Source organism: Cornus florida, unplaced genomic scaffold (assembly GCF_030987335.1).
Source record: "Cornus florida cultivar Cherokee Brave unplaced genomic scaffold, ASM3098733v1 CherokeeBrave_3.0.0_Hap2_Chr01, whole genome shotgun sequence".
NCBI lineage: Eukaryota > Viridiplantae > Streptophyta > Magnoliopsida > Cornales > Cornaceae > Cornus > Cornus florida.
In genome coordinates, this window is record NW_026775571.1 from 26661833 (window position 1) to 26678917 (window position 17085).

Below are 17085 nucleotides of genomic sequence, written 5' to 3' on the forward strand. Positions count from 1 at the left end.
TTTCACCTTCTGCCTTATGTTTTCGGCTGTACTTGTTTTGTTCATAACCGTAGTCCTTCTCATCATAAACTTGATGATAAATCTATTAAGTGTATTTTCTTAGGGCATTCTGCTATGTCAAAGGGCTGTCGTTGTTATAATCCTATTGCCAAACATATGATCCTGTTTCATAAAACTATTCCTTTTTATAGTACTAATTCTGTAGTACAAGATTCTCTCTCTTGTGGTCTGGAGAAGGAGATCTCTCCTATTGATCGTCCTGTTCCTATATTTTAAGATCACGCTGTCCTGGAATCTCCTTCTCTACCCATGTGGGTTCTCCTCCGCCTTTGCAAGTCTACTCTTATCGCCATCGCACTCAACCTCCCCTGCCAGAATCATCTTTCGAATTAGGTCCAGGTAACTCTCCTTCTCCCGTGGCTCCTACCATTCACAAGCAAACATCCCGTTATCCTACTCGTGTTCGTCACCCTCCTAATTGGTATGGTTTCTCTAGTAGCACTAATCACCCTATTCCCCAGTATGTCTTCTATAATGGTCTTTCAGGTGCATATATATCTTTCCTAGGAAAGATTGGGTTCGTTTCTATTCCGTGATCAGTGTCAGAGGCCTTCTAAGATCCCAATTAGATGTCTGCTATGACAGCATAAATGGACGCTTTAAAGCGTGATAATACATGGGAACTTGTTGTTTTGCCTGCTGGGGAGAAAACGTTTGGCTGCAAATGGGTCTTTAATGTGAAGTACTTAGCTGATGGTTCTATTGATCGGTATAAGGCTCGATTGGTGGCGAAAGGCTTCACTCAGATTCCGAGCAAAGACTTTGGTGCTAACTTTGCTCCTGTGGTAAAGTTGACATCTGTGCGACTGCTTATCTCCTTGGTTGCTGCCCATTCTTGGCCTCTGCATCAGTTAGATGTCAAGAATGCATTTCTTAATGGAAACTTACTTAAGACTATATATATAGATCCACCACCTGGATTTCGGGCTGAGGGGGAGTATGCTAGGAAGTATATCGGTTGCGGAAGTCTCTTTATGGTCTGAAGCAATCTCCTAGAGCATGGTTCAGTCATTTCAGTGATGTTGTTCTATCCATGGGCTTTGTGTGTTGCCACTCAGACCATACTTGCTTTATTCGACGTCGCTATGATGGTTACTATATCATGTTATTAGTATATGTGAACGATATCATTATCACAGGCAATGATGCTTCAGAGATTGCTCAAGCGAAACTTCATCTTCAAAAGTCCTTTGATGTGAAGGACTTAAGTCCACTTCGATATTTTCTTGGAATTGAGGTTGCTAGATCCCATCGTGGAATTTCCTTATCTCAAAGGAAATATGTTTTGGATCTTCTTCAAGATACTGGCATGCTTGGGTGTCGACCTGCTTCCACTCCTGTGGACCCTAATCTCAAACTATGTTGAGTCAGGGGAATTACTTCCAGATCCATCCGTGTATCAACATTTGGTAGGTCGTCTTATCTACTTAACTAACACAAGGCCCGATTTGACCTTTGTTGTCAGTGTAGTTGGTCAAGTTATGCATGCCCCTCGCTCAACTCATATGAATGCAGTCTACCATATTTTAAGGTATCTTAAGTCGTGCCCTAGCCTTGGTTTGTTCCATGCCTCAGGAAATCAGTCCGAACTCTCATGCTTTACTGATGCAGACTATGCTAGATGTAAGACAAATAGACGGTCTACCTCTGGCTTCTGTACTTTCTATGGTAATCATCTCATATCATGGAAGAGAAAGAAGCAAGCTATTGTCTCCAGATCTTCTGCTGAAGCTAAATACCGAGCTATTGCTCAAGGTACTTGTGAGCTCCTTTGGCTTCAATCAATTTTTGGAGAGTTGGGTCTTGTAGAGAAAGGTTCTTCAAGGTTGTTTTGTGACAATAAATCAGCCATTATGTTTGCTTCTAATTATGTGTTACATAAAAGGTCGAAACATATTGAGGTAGACATTCACTTCATTCGAGAGAAAGTTCGATCAGGTATCATTAATCCTATTTTTGTTCCCTCTTCAGAACAGACTGCAGATGTGTTCACAAAGCCTATTGGGCCTTTTCTTCTTCAGTCTTCCATAGTCAAGCTGGGCTTAGTCAACATATTTGCTCCAGCTTGAGGGGAAGTGTAGGAAATCATATCTATAGATTGACTTGATGATTATGGCAGATTTATTGAGTCTTCATTATAGGCTTATGTTTAGGCTTTTGTTTAGGGATTTGATTTTTATTCTCTTTCCATATTTGTAATTTTCACTTGTATATGATGATAGCTAGGCTTTCAAATTGAGTACGCCAATGTTACCAAATCACTTTTATCGCCATTGGTACAGATGAAAATCATTGGTCTGACTCATTGATAGCCTACAAGTTGACAGGGTTGCAAGTTCATGACCATGTCTTGGGTTTTTTCTCTCAATTGCCACTATGCCTAAATTTTAACACTTCAAGTGTACCAGGATCATGTATCTGGGCTACACTAGAATTATGACCCCACAGCATAGACCTGTTAGTGACACAGCCCAACCCCAAGCAAATGAGCAACAAGTTAAAGAGGCTCTTCCTAAACAAGGACGGAAAAGTATAGCTGGTTAGGGCCAAAAGAGAGTTGGGCTCCCTTGAAAATATTAGTTAGTACAACTATCCTTATGAGCGTGCAAAAATTTCTCAAGCCTGTTACCGGTGGAAATTATAGGACCCTCTCAATTGGTAAATTAGCAGGTAACAAATTGTTTTCTCAAGACTGTTGTGGTATTAACATTTCCATGTAATGTTGTACTTGTGAGAGTATGGATATTAATGTTGTACTTGTGTCGAAACATATTGGTTCCATGATTAAGTGGAATGTGCATTTGTTACACCTTATGCAAACTAAAAGAAGAAATACAAAACTCTGTAGCAGAAAAAGAAAAAAGCAAAGTAGCTCGTGTTGCTCTAACAATTACATCTCATCCAATGATAAATTGATTTAAGTTTTATCTATCACATAGCCATTTTAATGTAAATTTAGTCTTTTCTATATCTATGACAAGGATATGTGAGACGGATAAATGACATGGAAATATTAAATAAACAAATTTCTAGAAGATAGGATACTAATAGGGAGGGCTATAATAACAAACAAAATTGATATAAACGGTAAAAAATTATTTCTCATCAATATACTTATTACAAGTTTCTTATTTATGATATTGAAATTCAAACAACAAACTTGGATTTATACTGCATAGAGTTATGTTGAAGGCTATGAAAGTTGGGGAAATGGCAGAGCAAGCAAAACACAAGGGAAAAGGAAATTGAAATTAGGAAATGCACCAAGAAAGAAATCAAGTAAGCTTACACTCACCGTGAAAGCTTCTCCAAATCGTCCACAGCATTAATTAATGCATGGAGAGACATCTTTTTTACCTGCACTAAGCAAAAATACAGAGCAGGTATGAGATTATCACAATGCATATGCCAAAAGCTATTCAAGAAGTGAAATGGCCAGCATTTAAAAGTTACAATGGCCTTTGACCTGTAGACAAGACAATTAAGCACATTGCTCCAAAAGCTGCACAAAGTTCATTCTTGGTTGGATAGGCAACAAACAGAGGATTTGGTTCAAAGCTTACCCCAGCAAACAAGTTAATAGACCGTATTGACCTAATCTAACGACCATCTATTACAAATTGCAATGTCCTCGTTTAGAAAGAATCTTTTAATCAAATTAAAATGCAAATTTGCCATTGCAGCACCTGCTTTATGCAAGCATAAAATTTCAATGCAGCAATGCAAGAAAGTAGCTACTGTAGAATTGGGACATAGAAGGTTAATCCTATATGCTACAATATATGGAAAGAGGTAGCAAACAGCAGCTGAGAAGCCTGTAACTCAGGTATCTTGAGAGGCGCACTAAGGATTTTAAGGTTGGGAAGTTTGATGAATGATTTAGGCAAGCAGATGAGCAAGGTAAAGCATAATTTATGGAGACAGCCTGTGTTAGTTGATGATGGTCGGGAACAAGGTGAAGCACTTAACTTAAAAGCTATAAGTAATTCTCAGTGTCACAATAGGATTTCACAAATTTAGAAACTACAACTATTAAAATATGTTTGCAGATCACTGATCCATGCAAATTTGTTTCCCATTGGCCGGAACCTTATCCAGATCCCTTCCAGCAAAATTCACCTGTTAGCCAAATGCTTCTCAAATTTTGCTTGCTTGTTATACTTAAAAATTAAAAAGAATGTCAATATTTATATGTCAAATTCGAGCAGAACCTTAGTTGAGGAAACATAAATGTTCCCACGACTTCACAACCAACTCACTGGCCAGATGTGGCCAGTCTTAAGGATTCTCTATATAATGTAATGGGGAAAAAAATTACAATCAAGATCCACCAAACCTCTAGATGTGTCACGTTGTCCCATCCACCCCAAGGAGGAAAAAGAAAGGTAGTAGAAAGATAAAACCTTTAAGCAAGTATAATTTTAGTCAGGAAACAAGACAATGTACCTCTAGTTTGTCTTCCTTGGCTCTATGATTCTCAGGAAGAATACGAAATTCCTCAGTCAAACGAATGCACTCACCGATGTTTTCAGGTGAAACAAAGTCAAGAGCAACCTTAATACATGACTGCAGAGGACATAAAGAAGAAAGTTTTAATGACAAAATAAAAAATGAAAATAACCTACCTCTCATCCCCCTCCCAAGAGAGAGGAAAAGGGGGAAAAAGAAGAAGAATAGATGTAACTCATAGAGAACAGTTCCAGCACACATTGCCAAAATTTCCCCAAAATGAAATCTAACTATGAAATGTTCTTCGGTTTTGTTTAATTAGATCATCAAATTTACATATTCATTTCCCAAGAAAATCTTTAAATGTCAAAGAAAATACACAAGAAACAAGGAAAAACTTGTCCAATTTCCTAACACAAATCCTCTCCCTTCTATTAGAAACCAAGTTCAAGAAAGCCCAGCAAAATTAACATAAATCAACTGGTGTCTGGTAGGCTACAGAATATATAAAAAGCTTGTGTATGTAACCCTGCATGCATGTATACTTTTCCTTGTTCCTTCCTGATTTAAACAGTTTTCAGTTCATAAAATGGATTGATTTTCTTTTCCTACATCACATATTTACAACAATTCCTTTGCTGCATAGCCTGCATGTAAAATTAACAATTGAATACTATAGGGGTAATATCAAATGGACAGCCAGGTTCAATAAAAAGTTCTGGTGAAAGAAAGTTCTAGTGAAAGTTGCAGAGTGCTAGTGCACAATGGCCAACTCCACACCCTCAAAGATTCTCATATTTCTTATTTTTCAATGAAAAAAAAAAGTAGTTTTAAAAAAATACTATCCCCATTATTAAACCTTTTGACAGTCAATGACTAGATACCTACTTATCAAGAGTAAATATGTATTTAGAGATAAAGATTCATGTGCCAGTAAGAATTGACATATAAGCATCAGGACAGGAGAACTTGACTATGCATGCTCATGACTTCAAACATATTTACCACATATAGTTACGTAAGGTTGGGTTTCAATTTGTAAGTAAACTGTTGAACACAATGATAATTGATTGCTTCTAGGTTTTGTAAGAAAATTGAATAATACATTTGCTCTTCTAAGTATATTTTTTGAAATAAACGACATACAACTCTTTTCTAGGCACAAAATTTGTGGAGAAAACCATGCAGTTGCTGTGGCAACAAGTATCTCATATGCTAAATGTTAGAGGAATTTAAGAAATAGCATTCAAGTAAAGGCAAACACTTTGAAGAATAATGACGACAAGAAGCAACAGAAACACAGGCATGAAAATCCATGCCTAAGAAAGCACAAAAGATTCTAGTTTTATATATAGTGTGATTATAAAAGCAAACATTATTGCGATCTTTGCAGAATTTTTCTTTATCAATTGATTCAACTAAAACATATTCAACTCATTAAATGCTTCGTTCTTGCTGATACAGCTACGGGGTATATAGGGATCTTTGTCAGAAGACTCAGAATGGAGAGGCATCTAAATGCTCTCATTTAGGAAATCATGAAACAAGCCAGGGAGCATTAAACTGAGAAGGTTCTAAAAGTTTTGTGTTCTGGAAAGACTCCTTTAAACTGAATAAATGTTTAAAAAAGTCACCTTGATGGCATATTTACATGCTTGAAAGAGCCACTTGTGGTCAAAATGTATAAATGCGCTCAAGAAAAGGCCAATACTTATAGGATAATAAATGTTCTCACTAGTCATATAAAGATGGCAGATTGTAATATAGTCACCGAATCCTAAACAAAGGTTTCATGGACGGACTAATGCATGAACAAAAAAAAATCGATGACTGGCCTACCTTAAGATTTCTAACTTGATGGGGGCATCCTGCAGGTATAAAGACAGCCTCTCCAAGTTCTTGCACAAATGTCCAAGGTTCAACTCCTGCATTAAGCATTCAAGTGAATTATTGCTCAAATAATAGTGAAAAGAAACAAAGCACAAAGGCCAACCAAGTTTTGATAAACAACAACTAACTGAATTCCTCTTTGAGCATCCTTTTATGATGCAAATCGATGTAGAAAGTCTGATCATGAATAGGGTCAACCACCTATAAATTAGATAAATATAAATTATGATGCAAAACTTTTATAAACTATCACCATTTCATTGAAAGATAGAACTACAATGATTAAAATTAGAATCCAACTACTCAAACTGATAACAGATTAATGACTATGAAATAAAACAATCCACCACTAGAACACTTTACAGTGGGGATTGTATAAAACAGAAGTTTACAATTACAGAGGAAATACAAAATGCATACTTTTTGAAGAAATAAGTCCCTTATACTGAAGAAGAAACAAAAAAGGCTACAGATGAGGCATCCCCAGGGCCAATTACAAGAAAACAACTTAGACAAGATGTAACAAAGATGTGATAAGGATATCTAAAACAACAGAAGGAAAGGCAGGAAGCATATATGATGCACCCTCAACTGTTATCAAGTAAACTTTTTAAAATGGGATGTTGCAGACAGTGGGAATTTAACCTTGTGGAAATAATAAACATGAGTCATATGACCAATTTAAGGCAAAAGGAAAAGCGAAAACTAAGTTTACAAAGACTAATTTCATCTAATTAATTAATTATATATATATATATATATATATATATATATATATATATTGAAGTTATGCTTAAGTTTTCTTCTTGTAAGTTGTAACACAACATGGTCTGAGTAAGTTGGACAGTAAAGAAGCCAAGCTGAGCTAGTATAAGTCTGTTCAAGCTTGGCATGTAAGTTAATGCTACACTGTGGACTCAAATCTCGGCTCGGTGAGCAACTCAAAGCTATAAAAAAAGGTAATTTTGTTATGAGCGTAATTTTCTTGTTGCCAAATTCAAGTATTTTAATTTAAAAAATAGAATGTCAAAATCAAAGTTGATAAATATGACAAACATGATGTCAGCTGCAAAACAAATTTACTTGTATCAAACACCAAAAATGTTTCTCAGATAACAAATAGCCATTGAACTTGTATAAAACTACATAGCTGCCGTCACACCAACATGTTCACAAGCTGAACAGAGCCTGCTTGTTTAGAGGACTTATAATCTAATTGACAGTATATTATACATTATCAAGAAAAAAGAAATACATCATAATAAGAAAAAAGAAATACATCATAATAACAAGTAAGGTGTGCCTACATGCAGATGCAACTATTTTTTCTGCAATAGGAGAATCACTGAACAAGCAAATACATATTTCTCTGCATATATCTCCACCAGATGGCAGTTAATAACGTCCATAATACAAAACCTATTGTTACTTTACATTGCAATAAAAATATTATCCAATGCATATGCTTCATGATGGAATTATCGTTACCTGCTCTACTGGACAACAACAGATGTGCCTAAATTCCCTGTGGTGCTTTCTAAGATATTCCTGCAGCTTGGGAACATCTGGTCGACGGAAAATGTCCCAAACAGCACCTCCCTCCGCTGTCTCCAACCCATTCAATCTGTTTTCAGAAACTGCATTTGGACCGCCAGAAAACTGTCCTTGCTGGTGGACATCAGTTGTCAAACAATGACGATCGGAGAGATTAGTATCAGTCTGTCCTACTCTCCTATTATTTTCATCATTTCTAGTACCCTCTTCATTCTGAGATTCAATACCATTACCAGTCTCTGTCAACAAATCTTCAGAGTCAACATCCAATCTATTATGCATATATCCTCTGTTCCTCTTACTGCCTCACCCAACTCCTCTCCCCTGCCTGTTCTTTGTCTTCTTTTCTGAAGGCAAACTAGAAACTTGATCTGTTTCATCAAACACGATGTCTTGCATTTCATTATTTCCATTTCTACCCAAAATGTCAGCATCTTTCCCCTTGTCTTCTTTAGTTTCAACAACCTCGGCACAATAATCTTCACCACATGAACTAGGGTTAGCTCGCTTAGATTTGAACTTCCCATTGGATTCTGGGACATGATTCTCAGCCTCTTGATTATCTATATGAACTATACCAAAAAGTTCTTCTTGGTCTTGGGCAGCATGTTTTTTTTGCAATTTTTTAATCTTTGAAAGCTGCTGAGGTGCATAGGTCACTTCTGCAGTGTGCATCAACACATTCACCTGGAAAGTATAACGACAACTAATGAAAAAGGATGATATTTAACACATTATTAAAACCAGTATACTGATACATGTAAACATAAAGGCACGGACCATGATTCGCTTCTCCATTCTATTCTATTAATTATTATACACCATGTCTCCTCTAATATTTAATGTTTTACAATCATTTTTAGTTACTTCATTCCATGTTAGTTTTCAGGAATTTCACAACTTTTCAATGCATGGAACTTCTTAAATACTATTCCTGTTTTTCACCAAAAGAAATTACTTCTTCTGTTTCATTGAAATGTGTCCTTTGCTTATGGAAGAACATAAAAGTGATGAGAATATGGCCTAGCCTATACCATCGAATCTACTTGTATGTAACTTTATAAGATCTCAGTCCCTTGACATCACATAGTAAAAATTGTTCAGGCTTGGGAATTAAATTCTTGACCAACCAACAGGTTTTATTTTCCCATGAAAAGGCAGTAAGCTGTCTTGAAGTCAATTAAACAAATCATACCGCATCTGACATGTCACAGTGAAGCTTTGTCACAGAATCTCCATGTCCTAGCTCTTCAGAAAATCCATATGCTATATATGTTTTAGGACCAAGGTCTGGCTTTAGTGAATCAGTAGGCAACTTTGAGGCAACATTAAGTAGACCAGAACGGGGATGTGTGTATTCCAAATATGGCAAGGCACTGACAAATTCTGCACCATGGCGTGGTAAGCGCTCCTCAAATAAGTTAGATGGCGGCCAATCTTTCAGTTTGAGCATCTCAGGCCAAGAGTTTCTGTGTGATCTACCTTCGGAGTACCCTGCAAAAAATTGGTGAATATTTATCTCAACCTGCACAGCACAAGACAAAATAAGAAAACATTAGTGTAAGATCAATCAGCTAGGACAAATAAAATATGAAACAATAAATGGAAGTGGGCGAGTTATGATATTACCCATCATACCTAAAAACAAATATTGAAGAAATAGAAAAGAGAGGGAAAATTAATGCAACCAAATTATATGATGCAAGCACTATGACTTCTAAACCTACAACAGATCAGTTATTATCCATAATTACATAAACCAATCTCAATAAAGTAGATCAAGCCCTTATCCTGACTGCCTAGAGTATTAGGTAAACCACATCAAACCCTTTTCACTTTTGTTTTGCCAAAACATTTGGAATGAATGTCAAATTTTATGCATATATGCTTTCATGCAAACAGAAAGTCATTAATATGCATATTTATTTAAAATCAAAGTTACATAATGGATTGCAGCATGCAGATGACCATAGGCCATTTAGACAATAAAGACAAGTCATGCATCTTATTTCTTCAAGGTAGCATTCCAGTTTTACAATCAATTTTATCCCCAAAAGGGACCTAATGAAACCACTTATTTAAAACAGTTATTATCCAAAACATTTTCATTTGTTACTTATATTCTCTCCCACATTCCTATCATACTGAGACAGTGTCAATATAACTATGTCCATAATACACATTCATCACGCATGCATGTTTACATTTATACAAGTAATATGTAAACACGCAATAACTGCAGCTGTGGAACGGTGAAATATGAGTTTAATTACAAGTAAGCCTTTGCAGTTTGTGGGTCCTTAACTAAGCTTTGATTCAGATTTCAGTTTAAACTTCAATAATTCCTCGAAAGAATGAGCGCACTCAACCAAAACTGCCAAGATTCACTCATCCGAGCCTGAAAATTTTGCTCAAAACCTGCCTGATATAGTTTTAAAATCAACTTGGATGGTGTAAATTTGAACTAATTAAGGAGTAAGGTCACCAGTCATAATCATGATAATCATTTTTCATTGTGCTTGCTAAATCAAGAAGACAAAAATACCAAGTGAAAATAAATTCACAACCAAGCCGAATGACATTATAGAGTATGGCCAAGAGAAAAAGCATTATTTCAGAAAACAAGACAACATTTAATGCACTCACAATTTAGTGAAAAATAAAAGTTTCCAAGACTATCTATTCACACTAGACTGTTCAAACATGTATCTTATTTTACTATAAAAGGAAAAGAAAGAGAAAAAGAATAAGGGGGGAAAAATAATATTAAGTCTTCGCGAGGCAACGTCAAAAGGTAGAAAATTTTACCATTCCTGAATCTAAATTAGGATTTTCTTATGGTTTGTTTATTATGAATAATTGTCCTTTAAATTATTCAAACATGTATCTTATTTTATGTTAAATTCTGACTTATATTTGGTTTCGTGATGTGATTGATAAATTTCCCTCAAGTGAGTCCTACAAAACATTTATGCTTTATGCCTGAGTAAGGGTTACAAAGGCTTATATGATAAGGAGGGTCAGATATTCCTTTAAGGTACAGTTTTTAGTTTAAATTTATGACGCATATTACTATAAGTGGTGACCTCCTTGGAAAACCGATCAGGCTATTTTGTTAATGCCTCTTCTTATTAGAAAAGAACTGTTTCTTGAAGAAAAGAGGTTGGACACTGAAAGTTAAAAATAAAAAAAAAAAAGAAAGTGATGCCCGTTGTTAATGAATACCTGTGCATTTCGGCTGTTGAAGACCGAGGAGTCAGTCCGAAGGTCGCAAGGGAATGAACTTCTAAATAAGCAGGCAGGGACTCGTTAGCGTTTTACTAATAACATAGAAATGGAGGGCATCTTACTCATTAGCCTTGATTCGCCTGTTTTGTCTTTCATGCATATTAGAATGCGATAGATTTATGAATGGTGTTACTGAGCAAATTCATCTCCAAATTCATCTCAGGAAAAAGATTTAAGGAAGAATGGAAACACCTTGACTCTGATGTATGTGGTTGCTTGATTTAAATGCCCAAGTTTCGGGGGAATTTGGTATACTCTGTCATGTGTAATCTGAATTTCGACTTGTTATAATTTTTGGAATTTAAGTACGAAGGGTTATAAAAATTAGGTGTAAAAGTTCCATAGCTAATAGTATATTAGGAAGTGAAACGTTGTGAACTATTTTATTTTAAATGCCTATAACTAATGAAAGAGAAGTTCTTTAATTGTAAAAATTTCCCTGCAGGCTCTAGACACGTTGGTGGAATAATGTACGAAATTCCATAAATCTGGATCAGGTTTATCATGTATTTCCCAAGTATCAAATTTATGTGTTGGTTTCTGCCTCAATTTTATCGCATGAACTTCTAAAAAAAATAAAATTTAGTAAATTTCTATAGTCAAATTTTGAACTTAAGTAAAATCTTTCTAGCATCTGAAGAAATCAAGGATTACATGAAACTATATAATCTTCCGTTTTCCATGACTTTTTCTTCAACACTAAAAGCTGCAGATTACAATTAGACAATAGCAGAAGGCTGGACTTAACCTAAAAACTCATTTAATTGGAAGTGAAATGCTCGTAGAAGGGTTTTATTCTTGTAGTATCTCAACTTCACTTTGCAAAATGACTGATTTCACTCAATTTTATGGGAAATTGAATCTTCTATAAATTTTGTGGTTCAGTATTCTACCCAATTGATCAGCTTGAAAAGATCTTACAGGGGCTCACATGCCCTTCCAGCAGAGACACACTCAGCTCCAGACATGGATAAACCAGGTGTCTTAGAGTCTAATAATTGGTTCAGACTTCAGTAACTTGCATCATAGTTGAAATCATTACATCATAAGTAAAAAAGAAATAATGAACAGAGACATCTAGAGTAATGGTCACAATAACACCATAACAATACCAAAATGAACAATACAAAGTGATATCTTGGAAGTACTCACCTCACACCAATCAAGGCAATCTGTTGCCTTCACTGCCAAATCTGAGGAACCCTTCGTATATTTAATCTCACGGAATGCGCGCCACATAACCATTGGTTCCCAACTCAGTCCAGATGTAACTTCATGAACATTGCTAACAATGACTGTCTCTCCCCTGATCCAATGTCTCTGGAAGTGCTCCAGATCCCCCTGCTGGATATCACTTGCTGAAGGACAGTACAGATAGTTGTCTTCAGAATCTTTTCTAGAAGCAGATTTCCGCAGTTTACCATTGCCAATGTCGATCTCGCCATTTGATTTAAAACATGAGCATTGTTGCGTAGAAATTTTGTTCAAATCTTCAAGTTCATAGGTTTTAACTATTTTTTCTACTTTCTTCTTCAACTCTGAGACCCAGCTTTCTGGAAACATACACTTGAGATCCAAACGATCATGACCACAACCACCCATTTCCTTTGGTGGGCAAGGTATGACACCTCCTCGCAAGCAACCGTTCCGAATTTCCCAGCAACAAGTCAGGCAGAGATCATAGGAACAATTTGGACAGCTTCTATGAAAATCAACTATAGAGGTTCTGCAATTGTTGCTACAATAGAACAAGTGGTATCATCAAATCTTTGTCACAACCCAGATTTCAAAACAAAAGAAATTGTAAATCATTCGAGAAAAGTACCATACCAGTACACACGTTCGTCGTTATAACAACCTGCCTGCTGTATCTCTACCTCTGATTGTGGTAACCCTGTAAAAATTCCATTATAAACTGTTTTAGTTGCATAAGCCACCGCATGTATGGCTCCAAAGCAGTGTCAACTTAATGCCATAGATGGTGGGCTACCTGTTCAATTCTGCAAAGTTATTATATTTGTGTAAACATGTAAAAAAAATGTGCTTTAATAACCTTCTCCAGCCTTCCAAGCCTTGATTCATCACATATCATCTTTATCTCTGACTTAATGTTACTTTCTTATCCTGAATGCTAACTAGCAACAATATGCAGTTCATACCTCGAATCTCAGCCTCAATCTTCTTTTCCCTCGTTTGGTCATGATCGAATTGCTCCAGGAACGGATAGAGTGCATGTACAAGATATTTCAAGTGCTGAATCTTTTCATCCTTACTTTCTGGCGACCCTGAATATTTGTTATCCTGCGTTAAATTATGAGAAATGCACCAGATGTCACAATCTATAACATAATGTACTTAATGCAGAGGTGCAAAGAACTAAATAACATAGCTGCCATTACCAACCTTGATTATATCATTTCTACGTAAACAAGCTTTGCAGTTGCAGTTCCCACCACAGTATGGGCAAGTCTCTGCTATTGCTTCCTCTGACAGTCTCGGGTACCTAAATTTTACAATCAAAAGAGGGGAAAATTGTGCTAATGCATTGGTTAATGAGCACTAAGTGTTTGGTACACATTTATTGTGAGAAATAGAGTTTACATGGCTTTAAAAAAAAGACAAAAGAAAAAATCAGAAATGAACGAAGTTAAACACGTACAATTAGAAAAATGTTCCTTGACGTCCACATCCTGTGAATCACTTAAGCAATAAATCAATAAAGTCTAAAAAAAATAAAAATAAAACATATGATAGTCTAGGAAGAATAACAATCACTACATCAACCGATCACACCTCATTGTTTTATCAACGAGAGAGGAGGGGGAAAAAAAAAAAGATGCAGCCTGAAAGCCACCTAAATATACATAAATATCAACTAGGAAAAAAATATATAAATACATAAACATATATAGAAATTAGCAATCAATAAATGAACTCATATGCTATAAAAATTCTTGGCAACAGCCATAGTACTCATTTAACAACAATGTATCATTTAGGAACCTCAATTATATCAAAATAAGGTTTATAAAAAATTAGTAGATTGGATGAATCTTAAAGTCATTTCATCATGGGAATAGAACAAATTATTCAGGGAGAAAAGTAACATCTCCTTTGACATGTATAATTTAGATATGTTTTTCTTTCAAGTGTTACCATCTCTGTATGCATGGAACACAAAAACGTTTGCGACAGCCCTTGCGGCACCGCACCACTTTCTCCTTATCACTCCTTTGGCATTGATGGCACATATTACAGTCATCTCCACTCGGCTGTAAAATATATATATATATATAGTTAAGAAGATTGTGTCAGCTTTGGTTATAATTTTTTAAAAAAAAAATTGGGAGAAAAATAGAACAGGAAAATGCTTACATGGGTAACAAAATGCTTTCTCCTCGAGTCGATAGCCTTCTCTCCGAGCCCCACGACCTTATTTTTCCCATCCAGTGACAATGACTCAATTTTGACTCTCTTTTTGCCTCTTTTTTCCAAATTGGCCATTCTCGTTTTCTTCTTGTTATCAGACGATGGTTTTTTTTATTTTTCGTTCCTCTTTTCCTTTAATGTTTACCTTATCTTCCTCGTCCACGATTTTCTGACTACGCTTGGTCTTCTTCTTCGTTGGAATCACCTTATCATCGTCAGGCTCTTCTTTTCTTCTCTTTCTCTGTTTCTTGCTGTTTGATGTCGAGAAAAGCCCTGGTTGTTTGGGCTTATTTCCGAAATAGCCACCACCGCCACCTGTGCGGTGGTTCTTTGTGGTTGTGCCTTTGGGAAGCCTAGAACCAGAAGCAGTGGACTTCTGATCTTCTCGTTGATCCTACGACCTTTGCACCGCCGACTGCGACGCAGACCGTCCGGCCACACTGCTATTGTCTCATTTATTTATTTTAATTGTATTTTTAATTATTTAATTAATTATTTGATTAATTATTTATGTGTTTAATTGAATTAGTTATTATTTGATTATTTAATTATATATTAATTGTTTAATTAGATTATGTGCTTAAATGGTGTTTTGATTAATTATAAATTAAATGTTTTCTTTTCTTTTATTATTTTATTTTATTTTTTCTTTTATGAGTATGGTTAGTAGTAATGGGCTAACTAATTGGGTTCCATGGATTACTTGGATGGGCTAACTAATTGGGTTCAATGGATTACTTGGATAGAAGGTTGAATGTATATGGATTATTGCCCATGAATAATTGTGCATGTATATATATAGATATATATTATATACATATACAAAAGGGAAAGTAATATATTAATTACTTTTATGGTAACTTGGATAGTAATATTTAATCTGATATATATGTTTTATATTTAAATAATAAAAATATACATAAATTTGATACGTATTATGTTTTAAGTTACTTTATAATATTATGGTAACTTAAGTATTGTTGGATAATCCATTAATAAATAATGGAATGTGTATAATTTATTTATTTAATAAAGATATACATATGTGTATATTTTATTTATTTAATAAAAATATACATAAATTATATACGTAACATATTTTACTTACCTTTTTAATATATATAAAAGGAAAATTAATTTATTAATTACTTTTATAGTAACATGAGTAATAATATTTTATCTGATGTATATGTTTTATATTTAAATAATAAATATATATATAGATTTAATATGTATTATGTTTTAAGTTACTTTATAATGTTATGGTAACTTAAGTATTATTGGATAATCTATTAATAAATAATGAAATGTGTATAATTTATTTATTTAATAAAAATATACATAAATTATATACGTAACATATTTTACTTACCTTTTTAATATTTTATTTTTTATTTTTTTAAGTTGACTTGAATTGGGAAAAGGGTTAGGGTTATTTTATTTAGCCTATAAATATATAACTATATGTTGTAAAATGGGGTTAGAAATATTCATGTGATATATACTGGATAGATAGTGTTAGAGAGGGAAGGAGGAAAAGGAATGAATGAGGAGAAAAACCCTATAGAGAGAAGATCAAGGAAGAAGAAATTTAATTTTCGATCCGAAAGTTTAAGGCAAGTTCTTCTTCTATCTCTTTCCCTTTGATTCGTGTTTCTGTACATGCCTAAGAAATTTCAGGATTTATTAAACACATAAAATTAAATAATTATGCATGTTTAATTGGGTTAGAATATAGGTTTTATGAAATTGGTTCATATCTGTTCTTGTGTTATGAATTGATAAAATGCATGATTTTGATTTGATTTCTTATGTGAATTTTTACATGTTTAAATTATGTATTTTTCATATTTGTGGAATGATGGAACGTAAAAACATGCCTAAGATTCCTGAACATTAAATAGGGACTAGGTTTGGGTTTTAATAAATTTAAATAAACTCAATCATAATGATGTTTGTTATTTGAATGTTTTAAACAAACGAATGGATTTAATCTTTTAAAATATTTTAGCAATTGAGATTAAATGTGTAGGATGAATTGGATATAGAGAATCCTTATTTAACGGTATAATAAAATATCATCATGTATAAGATTTAGTTTGTGTAGGACATATGATATAGGAAGTTTAAAGAAATAATAAGTTATTCCTATTATGTGATAGTTTGATATCATATTTATCATAGTTATTTATGAAATGTTTGATGTATTTCCTTAATTGTTACATCAATTGTTGGATTGTGTGGTTTAATGCACCGGTATGGGACGGTGGCATTTTAGGGATGGATTAACTTATCAGTTAAGTCCTACCTATTTTATATAAGGGAATGGATTAACAAAAATGTTAAGTCCTACTTATATTTAAGTCAGGTCAGCTGAACAAGTTGAATGACTTATAAAGGATTAATTTATTATAT

General features: G+C 34.5%; 1 protein-coding gene across 1 annotated transcript in view; it reads right to left on the minus strand.

The window, feature by feature from the left end:
* Positions 1-2424: 2424 nt before the first annotated feature.
* LOC132270154 (lysine-specific demethylase JMJ29-like) overlaps positions 2425-17085 on the minus strand; it is a 59826-nt gene continuing 45165 nt past the window's right edge. The window contains exons 3-16 of the mRNA XM_059771358.1: positions 14816-15023; positions 14398-14513; positions 13627-13744; positions 13401-13542; positions 13072-13135; positions 12394-12979; positions 9149-9478; positions 8494-8640; positions 7888-8067; positions 6528-6600; positions 6349-6434; positions 4507-4626; positions 3356-3417; positions 2425-2515 (exon numbers count right to left, since the gene is read on the minus strand). Of these exons, the coding sequence (XP_059627341.1) occupies positions 2425-2515; positions 3356-3417; positions 4507-4626; positions 6349-6434; positions 6528-6600; positions 7888-8067; positions 8494-8640; positions 9149-9478; positions 12394-12979; positions 13072-13135; positions 13401-13542; positions 13627-13744; positions 14398-14513; positions 14816-15023 (2323 nt within the window). The remainder of the gene's footprint in view (positions 2516-3355; positions 3418-4506; positions 4627-6348; positions 6435-6527; positions 6601-7887; positions 8068-8493; positions 8641-9148; positions 9479-12393; positions 12980-13071; positions 13136-13400; positions 13543-13626; positions 13745-14397; positions 14514-14815; positions 15024-17085) is intronic.